The sequence below is a fragment of the Papaver somniferum genome, chromosome 5 (assembly GCF_003573695.1).
Source record: "Papaver somniferum cultivar HN1 chromosome 5, ASM357369v1, whole genome shotgun sequence".
Taxonomy (NCBI): Eukaryota; Viridiplantae; Streptophyta; class Magnoliopsida; order Ranunculales; family Papaveraceae; genus Papaver; species Papaver somniferum.
The window spans coordinates 12,668,766-12,692,690 of record NC_039362.1 but is presented as its reverse complement, the minus strand read 5'-3'; the positions used below and the strand labels follow the sequence as shown (position 1 = coordinate 12,692,690).

General features: G+C 35.3%; 1 protein-coding gene and 1 long non-coding RNA gene across 3 annotated transcripts; one reads left to right on the top strand and one right to left on the bottom strand.

Annotated features, from left to right (window-relative positions):
• The first annotated feature begins 1,666 nt into the window (after positions 1-1,666).
• LOC113280992 lies at positions 1,667-4,325 on the top strand. 2 transcript variants are annotated; one of them, XR_003325871.1, is made up of 4 exons: positions 1,667-2,978; positions 3,058-3,492; positions 3,626-3,791; positions 3,997-4,325. It is a non-coding gene; the product is annotated as an uncharacterized LOC113280992 (long non-coding RNA). The 2 variants fall into 2 exon arrangements; XR_003325870.1 differs by having other exon boundaries at positions 3,058-3,791.
• Positions 4,326-16,143: 11,818 nt separating this feature from the next.
• Positions 16,144-19,721, bottom strand: LOC113278774. Its single transcript, XM_026527523.1, has 7 exons — positions 19,036-19,721; positions 18,650-18,929; positions 18,179-18,490; positions 17,685-17,902; positions 17,433-17,516; positions 17,052-17,375; positions 16,144-16,657 (listed from the first exon to the last, which is right to left on the bottom strand). Exons 1-7 carry the CDS (start codon positions 19,719-19,721, stop codon positions 16,144-16,146), a joined length of 2,418 nt encoding a protein of 805 aa, XP_026383308.1.
• Positions 19,722-23,925: the final 4,204 nt, after the last annotated feature.

The following is a 23,925-nucleotide window of genomic DNA, read 5'->3' as shown; positions in this document are numbered from 1 at the left end:
GTCGTTATACCGAATTTGAAGTTAGAATCGATATTGAGCTTCATATGTATTGATTTCGATGATGTATCATGCCAAGTTTGAAGTCAGAACCCTCCCGGAGCTTCTTGGTTCATAGTTTGTATGTCGTTATACCATATATGAAGTTCGAATCTACATTGAGCTTCATATTTATTGATTTCGATGATGTATCATGCTAAGTTTGAAGTCAGAACCCTCCTAGAGCTTCTTGGTTCATAGTTTGTATGACGGTATACCATATTTGAAGTTCGAATCGACACTGAGCTTCATATTTATCGATTTCGATGATGTATCATGTTAAATTTGAAGTCAGAACCCTCCCGGAGCTTCTTGGTTCATAGTTTGTATGTCTTTATACCATATTTGGAGTTCAAATCGACACTGAGCTTCATATTTACCTATTTCGATAATGTATCATGCCAAGTTTGAAGTCAGAACCCTTCCGGAGCTTTTTGGTTCATAGTTTGTGTGTCGTTATACCATATATGAAGTTCGAATCTACAATGAGCTTCATATTTATTGATTTCGATGATTATTCATGCTAAGTTTGAAGTTAGAACCCTCCTAGAGCTTCTTGGTTCATAGTTTGTATGCCGGTATACCATATTTAAAGTTCGAATCGACACTGAGCTTCATATTTATCAATTTCGATGATGTATCATGTTAAGTTTGAAGTCGGAACCCTCCCGAAGCTTCTTGGTTCATAGTTTGTATGTCGTTATACCATATTTGAAGTTCAAATCGACACTGAGCTTCATATTTACCGATTTTGATTATGTATCATGTTAAGTTTGAAGTCAGAACCCTCCTGGAGCTTCTTGGTTCATAGTTTGTGTGTCGTTATACCGAATTTGAAGTTCGAATCGACACTGAGCTTCATATTTATTGATTTAGATGATGTATCATGCTAAGTTTGAAGTCAGAACCCTCCCAGAGCTTCTTGGTTCATAGTTTGTATGCCGATATACCATATTTGAAGTTTGAATCGACAATGAGATTCATTTTGTCAATTTCGATGATATATCATGTTAAGTTTGAAGTCAAAACCCTCCCGGAGCTTTTTGGTTCATAGTTTATATTCCGTTATACCATATTTGAAGTTCAAATCGACACTGAGCTTCATATATATCGATTTGGATGATGTATCCTTCTAAGTTTGAAATCAGAACCCACCCGAAGCTTCTTGGTTTATATTTTATACGTCTTTATACCACATTTGAAGTTCATGACCTGTATGACTAGTGAAAATTTCCTCAAGACCTATGTGACTAGTCGAAAATTCAAACCGGAATCATAAAGAGAAAGCGCAAAAGCACAAAGAGAAAGCACAAAATAACACACTTTCTTATTTTTTCTGCTTCATTCCCATATATGTTTGGATTTTTTTTTTATAATTGAAGGTCGATAATAATATCTTAAATTTAATGATATATTTTTTATATTTTTTCATACGGAAAGTTGATAATAAAATCGAATACATGAATTTGAACTAGCACAAAGAGAAACACACAAGCTTCTGAATCCGCATGAGCATCCTAAAGCGAATCTACACCGTCCCTTAATTTATGCAATCCGTACGAGCATCCTAAACAGAATCTACACCGTACAAATTCTTTCACATATTTTTTTTTTCCTTTCTCATTTCCCTTCACTCATTTTCCATCTCTTATCTTCCTCTCTAACACAGAAAACCCTAACTCTCAAAAGACGAGAGGAGATGCAACAATCCATCTCTAATCTTCCCCGAAGACTGTCAATTTCTTGGTTCCATGAAACCCTAATTCACTGGTTTCCCAAATCCCTGATTCTCTTTTCGATTTTGATTTCTCTAATTTACTTCATCTTGAGATCATCCTCAAAATCCTAACTCCTATCATCATATTTACCTTTTCTTTTGGTTCAATTTGTGATGGGTTCTGTTGATTTATTTAAGATGAACTCGAGAATGGATTTGTGATGGGAAATAGGAATTAGGGTTCTAAACTGAGTTGATGTTGGAGCTGGTGGAGAAGGAAATAGGTATTTTCAGTTCAAGAGAAGAAATTAAGAAGAAACTGGTGCTTCTGTTGAATTGAAATGGTGGATTATCTACTTGTTTAACGACACACAACCATCAGTACCATGGGAACAAAAATAAAACCTTAATTTCTCTTCCTCTGCCTGTAGATGGAATCTCTAGCAGTCTCATCGTCTTTGTCTCCGTCAAATCTCAGTTTATCCTCCTCATCATTTCCTATCAAGACCAGAAATTCAAGCTCTCATTGTTTCTTTACCACTTCACCCCAAAATTTCTGATGTTCTATTTGTGTAGTGAACGATAAAGAAAGAGTGAAATTCGAAGGAATATGGGTTTATTGTTTTGGATAGTTTACAGAGATCTATCTTTATTTGCAACTTGTAACTGATTTTTACTCTAATGATGATCTTAGGAGTTTAGAATTTTGAAGATTGTTTTGGTTTTTGATTAAATTCAAATTAGGTTGAAATTGGGGATTTCTTGTATCTGATTTGGTTTGAATTACGTTGAAATCTTTGGGGGATTTTTGGTTTTTGATTGAGTTGGAAATATATTGAATTTTCTTGTTTCTGATCTAACATGCTTAGAAGAATGTTTAGGATTTGAATTGAAGCTGCAGCTAACGAGTGAAATAGAATGCAGGGTATGATATGAACTAATTTTGCTGGTTCTGAGTGATTGCTGAAGCTACAGTTGGAAGTGGAAGTGGATTGACCTGAGGATGAGCTAGTATTGCAGGTGGTGGTGACTCTGTAGTGGTTTAGATGAGGAAATCAAGAAGACGATGTTGTGTGTGTTGATGCTTCTGATAAAGTTTTGGCATTACAGAGATGGAGCAGTGGTAAGGAAGAGGCTAGGCAGAGGTGGAACTTGTGTAGGAGAACGAGATTGATTGTGTAGGAAGTGTTAGATGTATGCCCAGGATGTACAGAGACCAAAATGGGTAAGTGTTTCTCTTTGTGCTTTTCTTGTTCTGGTTGGTGTTGTAGGTTGTACTGAACCTTTTGATGTTTTCTTCTCAGATCACAATTGAAGGTTGTATTCTTGATGATACCATTGATCCGGAGTACTTAGCTCTTATAATTGGAGATGTTTGTGTGAGAAAGGTTAAGGAGCATGAGTTTCGTGCTCATGCAGTTTCACCATTATGTAAGATCTTTTTTCTTGTACATTGGGTAAGTATCCTTGGATCATATTCTTGTAGGATTATGAATTTAATTATTAAATCTTCAACATATAATAGTCAATCTTTGATGCTGTGGACTGGTGGTTCTTCTCCATGGCTTAAATGAACACAGGTAAGCGAAGATAATTCAATGTTTCTGTTGATTCAAGATCTCTGAATACATGAATAGTTGTTGATGGAATATGATATTTGTGAAATAGCGGGAGATACAACGATTATGTGAAGCAACTAAATCCTAATGGATTTGAAATGTTTGGGATGAATTGGATTAGTAGGTTCTATTTCAGTGAAGTTTATTATTTTCCTACGGCTATAATTGACGTTATGTGCATGTTCTAATCATGGAAAGGTTATGGGTACTTTTGAATAATATAAGATAGATTTACATTATTTTCAAATGGCAGAGATCTGGTGTACAATCTCCTGTGCGTTCAAGAGATGCATCTCCAATATAGACACTGCCTGTCGTTGCGCCTTGGTGCTGAGATATTCTCAGTTTGGCTACGGAATATCATGTGATACTTCATGGAGACTTGATGAAGTTACGGCATCAGCACCAGGAAACTTAAGGTGAGACTTATAACTAGATATGATATGTGTTGGCAATTCTTGTTATTTATTGTACTTTCCTTGTAACAACCATGATAACTATTTGCTAAGATATGTGTTGGTCAACGGAAAACTTAAGATCATTACCTAACTATAACATGTTAACTATTTTCTATAATGGTATGTATTTCCTTGTTAAAGTTTGGAATTTGGTTTGCATTTGTAGGGTGAAGGTTTAGGATCTTTGCCGGACTGATGACCTTGCAAGTACTTTTTTGAACTGATGAGCCTACAATGTGTGTGTGATTACTCATGTGGATGATTCTCATGTCTACAGGCCGACTCCAGAGTTCAAGTATGTTAGTGATGCTGTCGAATAACATTCTCATAGACATTTTAATCTTCATAATCTTTTTGGAGTTGTTCAGGAAATTTTAACTTTTTGTAACAAACATCTGTCACTGCCAGTTTTTGAATGTGTGTTTAACACTAACTTGAATGAATGTAAATGTGTTACGCTGGCAGGTTAATGTGAATGTGAATTACTTTCGATAATTCGGTTTCGGCTCTATTTTTTTTCAAAATAGTTTTATGCACACAACCTCCAACAAAGGTTGTAGTTCCACATTCATCTACTGAAAACCTTTGTTGTGTTAGAGATTATGACTACACTAGACACATGTTGTAAAACAAATTATAACAATATAAATAGGAGTTGTGCAAATTTTTTCAACAACCCGAATAAGAGTAGTGACAGTACTATTCACAATCATAGTAAGAGTTGTGAAAGAAACTTTAGAAAATTATGGTACAGTTTGACAACCCAAGAAGGGGGTTGTGATACAGTTTTCTACTATACATGAAGTTTGTTGTTGAAGGATGTCCTACAACTCCTATAGGTGTAGTGAAAGGAGGATTTACAACCCTTGTAGAGGGTTGTGTTAGGCTTTCAAAAGAAAACCAAAAGACAATCACAACTGAAGCAAGGGGTAGTCCAAACTTGAACCACAACTACGGTTACGACTCTCAGCTGATAGTTGTAGAAAGTCATGGACCTTCTACAATCCCCGTCCCGCAACCTACAGAAAAGTGTCGTCGTTGTTCTACGACAACCCTTCTGGGGGGTTGTCAATGTATCTTTTTCTTGTAGTGCAACCAGATGACCTAACCTGAAACAGTTATTGCAAACTCTATGTGGAATGTTGAGATAGTACAAGTAAATCATGGATTCAGGATTTGAACCCACTTTGACTCTTAATGCAAATTTTAGAGGTCTCTCAATGTTTAAATGAATTTCAGCCAACATCTGCTCATTCCCAACTGGATTTGCGTTGTTAGGCCTTAGTGCTAAGACCCTTCCTAGATGATATGCTATTTAACCCATGACAGTTTCATTGAGATGAAAGTTTTGAAGGTTTAAAAACTGTACCCGGACCTTTATGTATTTTAAAGCGTCTCATTCTATTTTCATGCCTGGATAACATTCAGCTAATGGAAAGGCATTCCCGAAAATATGCCATACCAGTAGATCAGTCATTATCTCATGGTCACTAAGCTCGTCGTCCGCTCAATCAACTCGGAAAGAATAAAAGTTATATGGGAGAATAATAGTATTACTAGAGATATTAAAACTCTACTTTCTTGTTCCAGTTTTGTTAAGATTACTCATTAAAAGAGGTGGTAACCATATTGTTGATGTTATTTCTAAGAAAGTTAGAAGAGACACTAATTCTTGATGAGATAAATGATTATTCTCTTTCGGTAAATACATTCTTATGCGGACATTTTGAGCTTTCCTGATAAATCCATAAATTTTTGTTTAGAAAAAAGATGAGTCCAAATTTTGGCACATTTCTAAAACTGGGGTGCACGTTCCGATCTCTCATATTGGAGGATATTCCCATGACAAAACTAGTTTCACTTTCCAAGATGATCCATCTTTCTTATTTATTCATGCATCGTCATCTATCTTTCTTTCCCCATTTTTCTTAAACATCAACCTTCATCATCAGCTTTTACCATCAGCAAGATGATCTAGCATCTTTTTTTTTCATCCATCTAATCCATATTTAAAGAGATAATGCCGCAGTTATCATTGATCAGGAAGGAAATCCTAAAGGAACTCGAATTTTTATTGCGATCGCTCGGGAACATAGACAATTCCATGATTAATGGAGCCACAAATTGAATGCATAGATTTTAATCACCTTTCATGAGTGTCTTTGATATCAGGAATGAATGTTGAATATGTTATCTTCCATTTTTAAATAATAAAAAATAGTAAAGAAAAGAAAAAGGTGGTCTTGAACCGTTCCACTAACCAATAATCACAGCCGGAATGTGCACCTAGTTTTAGAGGGGTACACAGATTTGGTCTCAAAAAGGATTTTAGTTTTTTTATTTTTCTTCAAACTTTTTCTTCTTATTTTTATTTTTTCATTCTTCTCCTTCTAACCAGTTTTCTCCATTCTATAACCCTAACCCACTAACATGAACTATAATTTTTAGCTTTGGGAAAGAATCCATTGACATTTCGACCATTTTTTTTTGTAAAACTCAAACGCCAATAAGCATAAAGATGATTTTTTTAATGGCATACTCCTCTTATAAAAAAATAAAAAATAATTCCTCTTATAAAGATCCATCTTCCTAAAAAATGAGCGTATTCGGAGATACTAAACCTCATAATTTATTAATTTTAATTTCAACTATTAATTTTCGACGACCGAAATTAAAAATGGTATACGGTGGCCTTATACGTCTCGGAAAACACTAAAATTTGGTAGGAACATAGATCTTTATGAGGCGAAAATGTCATAAAAAGAATTAGCTTCAAATTATTTGTTATTTGAGTGTTACAAAAAAAAAATGCCGAAATATCAGACATATCGCTCTAACCATGCGCTTAGAACCTCCTTATAACTTTAACCTCGTTAGCATGATCTAACTTTATCACGCACAGCCACAGTGTGATTTTGAACAACACTCTTGTCTCTTACAGGTTGAAAAGGTGGGTGTATAACAACCTCACCCAATAATTAGCTTAGCAATCTGTATGGACTAACTCCAATATACTTTTCAAGAGAATCAACTAGACACTCAGACTCAATCTTAAGAAAAGTATATCAAAGAGTTATATCTCAATTTCTCGATTCAATACTTACTCAAACAAATAGAAATCTGCGAGTCTAATTGAATACAAGAGAAATTAACTTGAACGGTACCAAAGACCAATGTTCAAGGATCGATCAATTTCGATCAACAACCAAAGGTTGAATTTCCCAATTCATTCATTCAATGTGCAACCTATGATATTTCAATTATATAACAAAATATAATGCGGAAAAGAAATAACATAGACACCAGAAGTTTTGTTAACGAGGAAACCGCAAATGCAGAAAAACCTAGGGACCTAGTCCAGATTGAACACACATTTTATTAAGCCGCTACATACACTAGCCAACTACAAACTAACTTCGGTATGGACTGTAGTTGACCCAAATCAATCTCACACTGATCCAAGGTACAGTTGCGCTCCTTACGTCTCTAATCCCAGCAGAATACTACGCACTTGATTCCCTTAGTTGATCTCACCCACAACTAAGAGTTGCTACGACCCAAAGTCGAAGACTTTAATAAACAAATCTACATCACACCGAAAAGTCTACAGGAATAGATAAATCTGTCTCCCACAGAATACCTACGAGTTTTGTTCCGTCTTTTAATAAATCAAGATGAACATGAATCATTTGACAACCCGGACTTATATTCCCGAAGAACAACCTAGAATTATTAATTACCTCACAATAATGTTAATCGACTAGTGAAACAAGATATTGTGGAATCACAAACGATGAGACTAAGATGTTTGTGACTATTTTTATATCTCTCATATCAAAGAAATTAATCTCAAGACAATCTTACGATTGCACTCAACCACGATATAAACAACGAGATCAGATCACGCGACTACAGAGAAAATAGTTGGGTCTGGCTTCACGATCCCAATGAAGTCTTCAAATCGTTAACCTACAGGGTTTCGAGAAGACACCTAAGGTTAAAGAAGAATCGACTCTATCTTATATAACTAGTATCACACAAGAGGTGTGGGGATTAACTTTCCTAGTTGCTAGAGTTCTCCTTTATATAGTCTTCAAATCAGGGTTTGCAATCTAAGTTACCTTGGTAACAAAGCATTCAATTTTACAGTTAGCTGAAAACTTGATTATATTCAAGCTAATATTTTTCAACTGTTAGATCGAACTTAGATTGTTGTGTAACCGTACCTAAACGTGTACACCTAGCTGGTTCAACAGTATTTAACCAATGGTTCTCCATATGAGCACTTCCATATCAACCCTATTCATCTTCACCATAACTAGTTCACATGACTCAAAAGAACTAGTTAGAGAGTTATTCAATTGCTTTGATCTCATAGAAGTATACAAGACAAAGTCGAAGCAAAAACGATTTTGACTCACTGGAATCAATTCATGAACTTTATAGCCACGGTTTGCAAATTATGCATTCCTTAGTTTATATAAGTTTAAGTTCACGAATAAACTGTTTTTAGAAAATATCCCACTCAAGTATGCATATCTACACGTATACTTAAGTACCCAGATAAAGTTTGTTTTCAGTTCACAAACTCCAGCAGAAAATCACGGGACCGTGAACCTCGGGCAGTACGCATACATGTACGCGGACTTTAGTTCTGGTTATCCTGAGCAGCAAAGTACGCATACTTTGGTTCAAGGATTATGGACTAACACAAGTATGACTTCACATACAATGTTTATATCTATTCAAGGTTATATATTCTAAACTCTCATTTCAATCATTAAAACATTCTTAGAGGACGTTAAATAGAGGTTACTCATACACTACTCTTCATCAAAGCGATTTTCAAGATATTGAAATAATCAACATGACTATCGTCACTTGTAAAGATGAACTTGGCCAAAACGAAAGCTTACCAACATATATTTCGAGAAATAGATAAGCGAGATAAACTCGACTCAAAATAGCAAATGTGTATAATCGAAGTTTATATAGCAATATGACTTTTGTCTCAAGATGGGAGATAGAGTAGATAGACTTTTAAGTGATAGATGAGTTCAAGTCTCCACATACCTTTTAGCCGATGAAGTTCCACCAGTTCCTTGAGTAGTTCTTCGTCTTTGTATGATGAACACCGTGGATTCTAGAGCTCAACTACACTTTCTATCCTAGTCCGATACTTAGTTATAAGTACGCTAGAAATCAAGATTTATAGTTTTGATCACTAACAATGACAAACATGCTTGATATAAAAACGCATTCGAGTTCGACCGAGCAGTGCTCTAACACAGGTGGCCTGCTGGTTTTGGTGAGGCGGATTCCGCCCCATCTGTGTGGGACTGTGGGACCATTTTGATGTTTTCTACTCACATTTTTAAGGAACGAGTGACTGAGTCGTTCAAATCTTTTCTTTTTTCAGCCGATAAGAGTTTCGATACAATTTTTGGAGAAAGATAACCCTACCTAGATTTCTCTGTTTCGTTTTCCTGTATATGCAATGCTTTGTTTATATAGATATATCGCGCACAAAGGAAAGATAAGAACATATATACGAATGGAAAATCAAAGAAGAAGAACACAAGTATTTCATGATAATATTTTTAATTATAACGCTACTGCTCATGCTATTTTAGATGAAGATATGGTATCGTCATGGTGAAAGTATGAATACCATGTCGATTTGGTCCCTTCCGGCATGGTATTCATACTTTTACGATGCGGGCACTGAGTTTTTCATGTGTAACAACGACGAATTCAATGAAAAAACCACTAAATATTAGTACCTATATATGAGTAATTGGAGTGCTTGTATGTTCAACTTGTTTAGTTTCTTGGGTTGGTCTTTTACCTAAACCTTCATGATCATAAATATCTTGATTTAATGTTGTTGCATCAACAAATTCGATAATAATGATAATACTAATCATTATCAAACTAATCTATTAACTAAGCTAATTATAAACCACTAAATATGATTAGTGATAGTGGATTAGAAATTATATAAATTATCCGGATAGGGGGTGACCTTGTTTTACTATTTAAATTTCGTTTTTGTCTTTTTCATATATCCCCCAATTGTGCATTCTTTAAAACTAGGGTGCACATTGCGGTCGATATTCTGATGACAAAACCAGTTTTACTTTCTAATAAAAACTATTTCTCTCTTTTAGTTATTCATGAATGGCCATCTATCTTTTTTTATTTTTATTCTTTTTTTCATTATTCTCCTTCTACCGGGTTTCTCCATATTCTATAACTTTAACCCACTAACATGGGCATAAAAAAAAAACCACTAACATGAACTATAATTTTTTAACTTTGGGAAAGAACCCATTGACAGATTTGATTGACATTTCAGCACCATTTTTCTTGTAACACTCAAACTCCAATGAATTTGAAGCTAATTATTTAATAAAATATTTCTCTTATAGAGATCTATCTTCCTACCAAAAATGAGCGCATTCTGAGGTACGAAACTTCATAATATATTAATTTTAATTTCAGCAGTTAATTTTCGACAGACGAAGTTAAAAATGGTAGATGGTGGCCTTATATGTCTTGGAAAACACTAAATTTTGGTGGAAACATAAATCTTTATGAGGCGAAAATGTCATAAAAAGAATTAGCTTCAAATTCATTGTTATTTGAGTTTCACAAAAAATTTTTTTAAAAAAATAGCGCCAAAATATCAGCCACGTCATTCTAACCATGCGGTTGGATCCTCATTATTATAACTTTAATCTCGTTAACATGATATAACTTTACTTATCACGTACCGGGCCGCAGTATGATTTTGGACAATACTAAACCCAGTTATATTGTCTCTCACATGTGGCCCTGCTGGCTTTGGTGAGGCAGATCCCACCCATCTGAGTGGGACTGTTTTAGTGTTGTCTACTCAAATTTTTAAGGAACGAGTGACTGAGACTTCGTTAAAATATTTTTCTTTTTCATCCGATAAGAGTTTTGATATCTATATAAACCCTAGCTTTGGTTATATAGATATATATCACACAAAAAGGAAAGATAAGAACGTATAGACGCATGGAAAACCAAAGAAGAAGAAAACAAGTATTGATGATAATATTTGTAATCCTAACGCGGTTGCTCATGCTATTTTTGATGATGAAGATATGGTATGTGATATACTGAGCAGTATTTTTGATGATGAGGATATGGTATGTGATATACTGAGCAGACTCCCTGCAAAATATGTTTTGCAGGTCAAGTGTGTGTTTAAACATTAGCATTCCTTAATTCGAGACTATCATTTCATTTATTTACACTTTCGACGATCTAAAATACGTCCACGACTGTTTTTTGCCAACCCATTACGGAGGTGTGGTTCAACAACGTTCGGCATCACATACTAGGGATTCAGATGACGTCAAGTGTATTTTTTGACAGTTGACTTATTGTTCGCACGAGCACATACTGGAGAAGCAAGTAGTAATAAGAGTTCTGCTATTCACACCATAACAAATCAATCTCAATTTTCTTACAGTGAATTACTTGATGTGAATGGTTTGATCTACTTTGTTCATAAGTTTAATCGTGAAGATTGCATATATAATATCAGCACAAGAGAAGCAACGCCAGGAATTCACTCTGTGTTAGTTTGGGGAAAAACAGTCTTGGGACCATGATGTTGATCTTGATAATAGTTTTCGATTAGGATTCGATCCTGCCACTAAGGATTATAAAGTGATATATGTGTTGAGGTTCTCAAAATAGGTAGAGGATGGCAGGTTCAAATATCATGAAGCTTGGGAGGTGTTGAAATTAAGTGACAATGCATGGAGAAGGATTGAAGAGGATCCACCTTTACGTTTAGGACCATGTCCACTTTCTATTCATGTTAATGGTACTATCTACTGGTTTCCTGATATTGACTCTGGTAACTTTGGTCTATACCTATTGGGATTTGATGTTGGAACTGATAATTTCAGATCCATCCAAATTCCCAAGTACATCCATGATCATATTTTGAATCCGCGTAATGATTTCCGTTATTTTATATATCTATTACAAGTAGATGGATGTGTAGCTATATTACGTCACCCGAGTAAATTTCAAGCTATTTCTATTTAATGACAATTTTAGGGAGACTAGTGAAGTTGTAGATCTAAACACGGGTAACAAGAATTGGAATGAGGACACTATCACACTACCTTTGAGTTGGAATGTAAGTCAAACTGCCTCATTTTGATGCTTCGTGTTAGGATAGAAGATTTGGACCGGCACCAAGTTGTGCTTTGCGAATCAGCGACTAACTCAATCTTTTTTTTGTTCATTTTCGATTTTGATTTCAGCGTTCTTCGTCATTAATTCAGGTAATCAACTTCAATGATTGCTGTTAGAAATTGCTTCAGGTGTTAGTTATTAATTTTTAATTAAGGTAGTTTTCATCAAATTTATGGAAAATAATCCAAACACAGACTAGTACAAACCTTCACATAGGCCACGTTTTTTAGTGTACAGTCCAGCCACGTTTCAGGTTATTTGTGTGGCTATTGGTCATCAGTATAACTATAGCCACATTTTGTTTTACCATGTAGCCATAGTGCACCATTTAGTCATGGGTTTATTCCTAAACCCATCAACTGTATCCATAGGGTATCGTTTGGTCATGGTTTTCAGTTAATCCAATCACATGTAGCCATAGATGCGTATATGGCCACATTAAATAATTTTGTATGTGTCAAAAGTGTCGGATGACAATAGACACACCTTTTAGACTGTGACGGAAAGAGGATTTATGTAGCCACATTGGTTTGTTTATGTGTCCATAATATCTGGTTTATTAGACATGCATATACTAAGGAATTGACACATTATATCAAACATGACAAAAGATTGACATATGGTTACTCCATATTTTTTTTTGGGAGGATTATGATATGGCTACACGAAAAACAAATTGTGAACATAGCGTCGGATCCATTAGACACATGAGATTGAATTTTAACTTTTAAAGTACTAGCCATGGTTGTTACCGAGTCTTTTCTAGGCCAAATGCTCCTAGTATGCTTAATTTTCAAGCAACATATGCTAGGGTAATGTTTATGCATGTTCACTGCAATAAAGAAACCTCAAGCTCTGGTGTATAGAAGGATACATTACAAGTGATTGTGGCTTCCAAGGTAATTGCAATACAGCGGGTGCAGCCGGGTGTTTTGTGAAAATAAAACATGTATAGTGGAGTTCTGTTGTGTTACTTTCTCCCAAAATTCCCGATATATAACCATGCCAAAATCCAAAATAGGAAACCATATCTTAAACTTTTCATACAAATCTAGAAGGGACTGCAAACGACAGGAGCCATCTGTGAGACCAACCAAACCTGTTTAACTTATCAATTCACAAAAGCTTTATATTTTTAGCCAATATATTTAATGAAAAAATTTAGATCTACAACCAATATTTTTATTTACCTCTTTCCAAAAGAAAAAAAACAAAAATATTACATCAAATTGATTTTGGAGCCAGCCACTCCAAAACTACGATTGCAGTAGGAATGCATTTCTTTTGCTCTTTATATAACAAGACAAAACAATCCCATAATCAAATTCTTGATGTTTTAGATGCAGAGTTCGTGTCCTACAATTCGAGTGTCAAACTTATAGAGGCATCTGATGGCATAAAAATGACTTCGTCAAAGCTCAGGGACAATGTAGAGTGTTGAATAGCCACAACGAACCTGCAACAGGAAAATAGGGTTCTGAGTTCAAAAAAAACAAGGAAGAAAGAACGAGGGCACAACAATTAATACAAGGTGTCAGCCCAACTCAACATAAATTGTGGTCAAGACTTCTTACAAAGAGGACTTTCACAAGATATGGGAAAAACCCTGTCAAGTATGGTATTCAAAACGGTTGAGGGTTAAATTGGAACAAGGAAAATGAGATTAAAATTCACTATTCTTCACAGGCTACACAATACAAACTCCTCACACAAGCAAGTGAACCGCTCCATGCAATTCACTTAGGAAAAAGCATCAGTCCGCCCCCAAATGCTTTCACCATAAAATTGAGAACCATAAGACCTTTAGCACCATCATTTTAAATGTTTTTTTTTGTGGTTAATGAACTGGAGTTTCCATCATATATATACAGGGTTACGAATCTAATTTGGGTACTTGGAATTCAATTTCACCATATGCTTTGAGTAATGTTATGAAGTGTATAAAAGATTTCTGAAATACAAGTACAACATGTAGTTATAGTGCATGTGCCCATAAATATATTCAAGCAATAGGACAAAAACATACCAACTCTCATTCTCTTGGATATCTATTTAAAAGTGACCAGAGTAGCAAGTTGTAAAGTACAGTAGTAGAAATTTCAATTGAAGTTCCATATGAGACACGGATAAAATGATGTTATTCATTTTACAAAGAATAAAGCACGCAAACATACAGAAAGCATGCTAAGGAACAGGATTAAACATAAGTTCCATCTTTATCGTTCTTTCAATATCATGTCACTAACCGAATAACCACAGATTAAAGGAAATAAAGCGATGTACCTGCGGGAGTGTGTCATTTTGGCTTGCGTATAAGTAAACCTCGGCAGTCAGTTCGGAAGTAATCATTTCGGGATTCTTTACCCAAGTCTTGTGGATCTACAGACGGCAAGATATTATCATTCGCAGAAAAGATTACTGTACTGAATTCCTCATCGTTGCCATCGTCATCTCTATAATTTTTGGGAGGTGTCACAAAAACAATAGACTTTTTCTTATCTAACTGGTCTTTGACATAAAATACCTGCTTAGCTTGTGAGGCTAAAATAAAAGGATCATTTTTGTATCCCAACATAGTAAGGTCAACAATCTTGTAGCCAAGAGCATCTCTTTTGACCCCACGTTTATTATCAACCCAATTGCACTTGAACAGATGAACTTTTCTTTCACAGTAATCTAACTCCCATATCTCTTGCAAGACACCATAATAAGAGGCTTTACCATATGTAACATCATCATCTCTAGATATGTGCATGTCATTTGCTGCAACGCTAACCCCACTATTCTGGTGAATTCTACCATCACGGGATCTTGTGCGGAATAGATATCCATTGATGCGATATACAGTGTATTTCGTTACCTCGTAGTGGGGTTAGCGTTGCAGCAAATGACATGCACATATCTAGAGATGATGATGTTACATATGGTAAAAAAATTTAGATCTACAACCAATATTTTTTATTTACCTCTTTCCAAAAGAAAAAAACAAAAATATTACATCAAATTGATTTTGGAGCCAGCCACTCCAAAACTACGATTGCAGTAGGAATGCATTTCTTTTGCTCTTTATATAACAAGACAAAACAATCCCATAATCAAATTCTTGATGTTTTAGATGCAGAGTTCGTGTCCTACAATTCGAGTGTCAAACTTATAGAGGCATCTGATGGCATAAAAATGACTTCGTCAAAGCTCAGGAACAATGTAGAGTGTTGAATAGCCACAACGAACCTGCAACAGGAAAATAGGGTTCTGAGTTCAAAAAAACAAGGAAGAAAGAACGAGGGCACAACAATTAATACAAGGTGTCAGCCCAACTCAACATAAATTGTGGTCAAGACTTCTTACAAAGAGGACTTTCACAAGATATGGAAAAACCCTGTCAAGTATGGTATTCAAAACGGTTGAGGGTTAAATTGGAACAAGGAAAATGAGATTAAAATTCACTATTCTTCACAGGCTACACAATACAAACTCCTCACACAAGCAAGTGAACCGCTCCATGCAATTCACTTAGGAAAAAGCATCAGTCCGCCCCCAAATGCTTTCACCATAAAATTGAGAACCATAAGACCTTTAGCACCATCATTTTAAATGTTTTTTTTTGTGGTTAATGAACTGGAGTTTCCATCATATATCTACAGGGTTACGAATCTAATTTGGGTACTTGGAATTCAATTTCACCATATGCTTTGAGTAATGTTATGAAGTGTATAAAAGATTTCTGAAATACAAGTACAACATGTAGTTATAGTGCATGTGCCCATAAATATATTCAAGCAATAGGACAAAAACATACCAACTCTCATTCTCTTGGATATCTATTTAAAAGTGACCAGAGTAGCAAGTTGTAAAGTACAGTAATAGAAATTTCAATTGAAGTTCCATATGAGACACGGATAAAATGATGTTATTCATTTTACAAAGAATAAAGCACGCAAACATACAGAAAGCATGCTAAGGAACAGGATTAAACATAAGTTCCATCTTTATCGTTCTTTCAATATCATGTCACTAACCGAATAACCACAGATTAAAGGAAATAAAGCGATGTACCTGCGGGAGTGTGTCATTTTGGCTTGCGTATAAGTAAACCTCGGCAGTCAGTTCGGAAGTAATCATTTCGGGATTCTTTACCCAAGTCTTGTGGATCTACAGACGGCAAGATATTATCATTCGCAGAAAAGATTACTGTACTGAATTCCTCATCGTTGCCATCGTCATCTCTATAATTTTTGGGAGGTGTCACAAAAACAATAGACTTTTTCTTATCTAACTGGTCTTTGACATAAAATACCTGCTTAGCTTGTGAGGCTAAAATAAAAGGATCATTTTTGTATCCCAACATAGTAAGGTCAACAATCTTGTAGCCAAGAGCATCTCTTTTGACCCCACGTTTATTATCAACCCAATTGCACTTGAACAGATGAACTTTTCTTTCACAGTAATCTAACTCCCATATCTCTTGCAAGACACCATAATAAGAGGCTTTACCATATGTAACATCATCATCTCTAGATATGTGCATGTCATTTGCTGCAACGCTAACCCCACTATTCTGGTGAATTCTACCATCACGGGATCTTGTGCGGAATAGATATCCATTGATGCGATATACAGTGTATTTCGTTACCTCGTAGTGCGGGCCGTGTGATATCCATCTTAAGTTCTCTGAGATACTTTCTCTTCGTCTGCCAACTCTTTTTCAACCTGAAATTCATTATTAGGATGAACCTTGAGTTTAAAGGAATATAACACATCAAACAAGACACTTTTTCTATGACCTATTACCTCATTTTTTAACCAAGCGCCAAAAGTGTTAGAGTGCTCTTTCTCTAGCCATGCTCGCTTTTTAGTAGAATAGTTAGTTTCCAAATATAGCTTGTGTCGGCTGGTATGTACAATAACCAATGTTATTATACTTTGTACAAAAAAAAAAGGAAAAAAAACAGGAAAAAAAAACAAATTAATACTTACTCTATGTAAGGCTCAATTTCAGGCGTGTTCTGCATTACATAGAAATGTGCTTGTCTCAACTGTTCAGGGGTAACTATACACGGCTCTTCAGCTGATAACGGTTCTCCCTCCTGAGATGTATTATGCCTATCTAGTGGAATACCAATTGTCCTGATGCTTTTATGGTACTCACAATATATCTCAATCGTCTCTTCTGCAACATTCTCTTCGGCAATGCATCCACAAGGTTGATTCTTGTTTCGCACATGCCCCTTTATAACCTTCATACACCTTTCGAAAGGATACATCCATCGAAAGCAAACCGGACCGCATAACTTCACTTCCCTGGTAAGATGTACAGTTAAATGAATCATGATGTCAAAGAAGGATGGAAGAAAATACTTCTCTAGTAAGCATAACGTCACACAGAGATCCTCTTGCAATTTATCTAGCTCTTCCACCATGATTTCTTTGGCAGATATTGATCTGAAAAAGAAACAAAACCTGATAATAGCATATCTCACAGGTGTAGGCATAATTGATCGAATAGCGACGGGCAAAAATTGTTGCATAAGCATATGGTAATCATGTGATTTGAGTCCGATCAGCTTACGCTCTTTTAGGTTCACAAGGGTGGAAAAATCCGAACAATACCCTTCTGGAACTCTTAACTCGGATAGTGTCTCCAAGAATATGTCTTTTTCTTCCGTAGTTAATGTATAACATGCTGCGGGAAGTATCGTTCCTTTGTCATCTGTCTTAGGGTGTAACTCCGATTTTAACCCCAAACGCACCAAATCCTTTCTGGCGTTTAATCCATCTTTTGTATTCCCGTTGTGCAGCAACGTTCCAACAAGACTTTGTCCCACATTCTTTTCGACATGCATGAAATCAATACAATGTTGGACATCATTATAGCGCCAATATCTAAGTAGTCGCTGCCATATGTTGTACTTGCTCCAGTAAGTGGTTTCCCTGCCTTCCTCTTCCTCACCTGACCTATCGACTTCTTTTGATATTTTTCTGATGCGCTCAATTTTCGTTTTTCCGATGCGCTTCATCTTTCCACCTTTTCCAGGTGTAGCCTGCACGTCTTCCCCTTGAGTATTCGTCCCCTTCTTTCCCCATGAATTCTTTATACATTTTACCTCCTCATATATTTCTTCCCCGGTCATTGGTTCTGGAGCAGTCTCCCACTCTTGTTTTCCGCCAAATGCCCCCTTCTGCCTTCTGAACGGATGCTCATAGGGTAAAAATCTTCTATAACCAACATAAACATTCTTGTTTGAGTCATGAAGCCTAATACTGTGCGTTTTTTTACGACACACCACACAACCATGATATCCAGCGTAGCGACAACCACATAGTGTACCAAGAGCAGGATAATCGTTTATCGTCCACAAAACAACTGCACGTAGAGTAAACATTTCTTGGGCATATGCATCCCATGTTCTCTTTCCCTTCTCAAATAAGAATTGAAAATCTTTAACAAGAGGTTCTAAAAAGACATCGATGTTGTTTCCTGGCGCACCATCTATAAGTAACGACAACATGATGAACTTTCTCTTCATACACAGCCCCGGTGGAAGGTTGTAAATCACAACCAAAACTGGCCATACACTGTGATGTTTGGTGCCTGTGTTTACATCAACTCCATCAGCCGAAACAGCTAACCGCAGATTTCTTGGATCACCTTTAATTTCTGGGAAATTGTTATCTATCTCTCTCCAAGCATGTGAGTCTGCCGGATGACGTAAAACACCGTCTTTGTTTCTAGTGGTATCGTGCCATATCAAATCTTTTGCTGTGTGCTTCGATTGAAACAGCCGCTGAAATCTTGGGATGATGTCGAAGTACCACAATACCTTTGCTGGAACATTCTCGTAAACTTTACCATCCCTGTCAACTTTCCATCTGGGTCTTTACAGTAGGACACACTTTTTCATCCTTGTACTCATTCCAATAAAGAATGCAGTTGTTGATACATGCATGTATCTTTGTGTACCCTGAACCCATTGATTTCAATATTTTTTTTGCCTGATATGTACTCCTCGCCATTAAATTACCTTCTTTGGGAAGCATGTCCTTTAACAAGGGTAACAATTCATTAAAAAACATGTCTGATGCACCGTGCTTACTCTTCAACTTAAACAACTGCACAATTGCAGACAACTTTGTGAAGTTGGGACATCCTTCGTATAAGGGCTTTTCAGCATTTTCAAGTAACTTTTTAAACTTTATAGGGTCATCTGCGAACTCTTCTGCAGCCTGCATCATATCTATAGTGTCTGGAGCATCAGTGGGAGTTCCCATTCCAAAATCTTCGTCTGGAGCATCAGTGGGAGTTCCCATTTCAAATTCAGCGTGCATACCATTGTTGACGTTAACTGGCTTACTACTAGTTATTGCCTCATCCTTTTCCCCATGCTTATTCCAAATAGTATACGTTTGATCGATTCCATTTACGAATAAATGATCTTCTACGTCGCCAACGGAGCATGCACAGAGATTTAAACAATTTGTACACGGACACAACATAAGAAATTCATCATATGTCTCACCCTCCTCCTTGAGATGGTTGACAGCATACCGCAGAAACGCCGCAACTCCTTCTCTATAACGTTTCTTCGTTCTATCAGTACTCATCCAGGATTTATCCATTCTGAAACGCAAAGAGACCAGTAGATCCATCAGTTGCACTCCAATGAAAGCAAAAACTGATAAATCAATTCAGAAATACAAGCTTAGCATTAACTAATATATATGTTTCATTTCAAAATAATAGTTATCCCCTAACTTGACAATTTAGACATACAAGTCTTGAAATTACCAATAAATTCAGCACCATTTGAAACATAAAAAATTTATATGGACAAACATGGTAATAACAGATGAAACAGGCAATATGCAATTTCCCTCATACAAACCGATAATCATGCCACACAAACCCATAATTAGACATCCAGTATTAACTCAGGAAAATTGGTCTAGTACTTTCAGTAAATGGAGTCATTTCAAGTTTTGGAATAACACATACTGAAGGGTCTGTATGTCAGCCGCAGTTGGGAGATTTCGCGAGAATGAATTGCAGCAGCTCTAGGGTCAGTGTGTTTGTTAAATTAGAGTAAACACTGATCTGTGCTCTAATTGATTAACTTAGAAATCAAAATGTCATTTCAAATAAGTACTCTAATTGATTAACTTAGAAATATCAGATCATAAGTAGTATGTCCCTAGTTCTATAATTGACATAGTTGGCAACTTTTATATCTCTGGGAGCTCAAATCTTCTTCTTTAGACAGATGTGAAGTCACATCTGTCGAGAAAGAGCTCTAATGTTCATGAAGAATGATTGCACAATGACAATGAGAAAAAAAATACGAAGTACTTAACACTGGTGCATAGTACATCAAGGCTTGAAAAACATACCTATAAGTAACTTTGAGTCAGTTTTAGTGATTCAGTTTCTGTCTCTCATGGAACTGGAAACTCAATGCTTTCACTGAAGAATAATGACACCCCTGAAACAGATTGAAAACAAATACATGTACCTACAATACATCACCCATTTAGCTACAGATTCAAAAACAAATAGGATAACATCAACCATTTAGTTTATGAAACATCACCAGATTGAATGAAACATCACCCATTCAGCTACAATACATCACCCATTTATCTGCCCATTTTACTAGTCCCTCTAATAGGATAACATCACCAGATAAGTTCTATGAAACATGCTCACAGATTCAACATGATGTACTGAACAACAAAGCAATAGTGAGCAGATTCTATATGTTGCAGCAAAAAGAGTGTGCGAAAAAAAAAAGTGCAGCGAAAAAGAATTTTAGTGCACAAACTTCAGACACAAATTTTACTCAACAGATTCTATATGTTGCAGGAGTTAACAACATTTCAGGCAAACATGGGGTATATCATTCAAGACAGAGCATGAAAAGTTCAGAGGTTTAACTAAATTACAATGAGGTTACAGTTCAACAAGCTATCATGATAATTATCAGAGATAATAACTTTAAGGTTTTAGAATGATACCTCCAGTATAAACTGGGTTTAGGCACTACCACATATTGTGATGCTCCTTCTTACCCCCTCCTTGGTTTGTATTTCAGCCTCACAAGTACCTGGTTGCTCAAAAGAGATTGTCAGGACTAACAAATTCAGAGAGCATCAATGTTGACTAACATCAAGGGAACCAGATGAAGCTAACACAGAGTGCAATGGGTTACAACAAAATTCAAAAAGCTAACATAGTAACACTTATTACTACGCAAAAATCATCTAGTATAATGAGAATTTCAGCAATCTAAGAATGAATGCTACAACATACCTAAGATGGGAGTAAATCAGACTGATTTTAGGGTTGAATCTACAGATATTCTAAAACATCAAGGGGCAATAATCCCGCCCAAAAGTTATTTCTTTTGATTTCAACCCCAAAATAAAAAGGTTAGGGTTCAAATAAAAAAAAAATTGACTGGGATTATTACCGCTAGATGTTCTCAATATTCTTGATTTCATCAGATTTTCATCCTATGGAGGTGCAGAAATATTTCCAAAATTGAAGACTAAATCTTCCCTAAAAATCCCCTTATTTTCTGCCAGAATATCAGTTGGAGAATTTTTTTCCTTAAGATAGAGAGATATGGATGAATGAATTAAGGATTTTAGGGATGAACTGATAGGCGTACATGCCTGTTTGAGAAGATACCCATTTTACATTGTTAACATCAAAACCGAGCATGTGTTTGTCTTTTTTTTTTTAAAGTTAAATTATTTCCCCACACAAATTTAATTAAAATTAAATTATAGAAATAAATTATTCAATTAAAATTAAAATTAAATTATAAATTATTCGATTAAAATTAAATTAGTACTCGAACTCGTTCCGAATCAATCAATATTTCAGGTGAAGTGTCGAGTCTTGATTATGTAACTAAATTTTGATCATGTATAACCTAAATTTTGATTATGTAATAACTAAATTATGATTATGTAATAACTAAATTTTTCCGTGTCTCGATTCCAAAGGACGAAGTTCCGTTTTCATCAGTTTTACTCGAACTCGTTCCGAATCGATCAATATTTCAGGTGAAGTGTCGAGTCTTGATTATGTAACTAAATTTTGATCATGTTATAACCAAATTTTGATTATGTAATAACTAAATTATGATTATGTAATAACTAAATTTTTCCGTGTCTCGATTCCAAAGGACGAAGTTCCGTTTTCATCAGTTTTACTCGAACTCGTTCCGAATCGATCAATATTTCAGGTGAAGTGTCGAGTCTTGATTATGTAACTAAATTTTGATCATGTATAACTAAATTTTGATTATGTAATAACTAAATTATGATTATGTAATAACTAAATTTTTTCCGTGTCTCGATTCCAAAGGACGAAGTTCCGTTTTCATCAGTTTTACTCGAACTCGTTCCGAATCGATCATATTTCAGGTGAAGTGTCGAGTCTTGATTATGTAACTAAATTTTGATCATGTAATAACTAAATTTTGATTATGTAATAACTAAATTATGATTATGTAATAACTAAATTTTTCCGTGTCTCGATTCCAAAGGACGAAGTTCCGTTTTCATCAGTTTTACTCGAACTCGTTCCGAATCGATCAATATTTCAGGTGAAGTGTCGAGTCTTGATTATGTAACTAAATTTTGATCATGTTATAACCAAATTTTGATTATGTAATAACTAAATTATGATTATGTAATAACTAAATTTTTCCGTGTCTCGATTCCAAAGGACGAAGTTCCGTTTTCATCAGTTTTACTCGAACTCGTTCCGAATCGATCAATATTTCAGGTGAAGTGTCGAGTCTTGATTATGTAACTAAATTTTGATCATGTAATAACTAAATTTTGATTATGTAATAACTAAATTATGATTATGTAATAACTAAATTTTTCCGTGTCTCGATTCCAAAGGACGAAGTTCCGTTTTCATCAGTTTTACTCGAACTCGTTCCGAATCGATCAATATTTCAGGTGAAGTGTCGAGTCTTGATTATGTAACTAAATTTTGATCATGTAATAACTAAATTTTGATTATGTAATAACTAAATTATGTATGTAATAACTAAATTTTTCCGTGTCTCGATTCCAAAGGACGAAGTTCCGTTTTCATCAGTTTTACTCGAACTCGTTCCGAATCGATCAATATTTCAGGTGAAGTGTCGAGTCTTGATTATGTAACTAAATTTTGATCATGTAATAACTAAATTTGATTATGTAATAACTAAATTATGATTATGTAATAACTAAATTTTTCCGTGTCTCGATTCCAAAGGACGAAGTTCCGTTTTCATCAGTTTTACTCGAACTCGTTCCGAATCGATCAATATTTCAGGTGAAGTGTCGAGTCTTGATTATGTAACTAAATTTTGATCATGTAATAACTAAATTTTGATTATGTAATAACTAAATTATGATTATGTAATAACTAAATTTTTCCGTGTCTCGATTCCAAAGGACGAAGTTCCGTTTTCATCAGTTTTACTCGAACTCGTTCCGAATCGATCAATATTTCAGGTGAAGTGTCGAGTCTTGATTATGTAACTAAATTTTGATCATGTAATAACTAAATTTTGATTATGTAATAACTAAATTATGATTATGTAATAACTAAATTTTTCCGTGTCTCGATTCCAAAGGACGAAGTTCCGTTTTCATCAGTTTTACTCGAACTCGTTCCGAATCGATCAATATTTCAGGTGAAGTGTCGAGTCTTGATTATGTAACTAAATTTTGATCATGTATAACTAAATTTTGATTATGTAATAACTAAATTATGATTATGTAATAACTAAATTTTTCCGTGTCTCGATTCCAAAGGACGAAGTTCCGTTTTCATCAGTTTTACTCG

What these genes read in the sequence shown, in the direction of transcription:
- LOC113278774 (XM_026527523.1), bottom strand. Translation starts at nt 19,721, where the DNA reads ATGGATCTACTGGTCTCTTTGCGTTTCAGAATGGATAAATCCTGGATG. An exon ending in CAGGCACCAAACATCACAGT is followed by an intron (nt 18,491 to 18,649) that starts GTATGGCCAGTT and finishes TTATTTGAGAAG; the next exon opens with GGAAAGAGAACATGGGATGC. An exon ending in GGGAAGAAATATATGAGGAG is followed by an intron (nt 17,903 to 18,178) that starts GTAAAATGTATA and finishes CATGTCGAAAAG; the next exon opens with AATGTGGGACAAAGTCTTGT.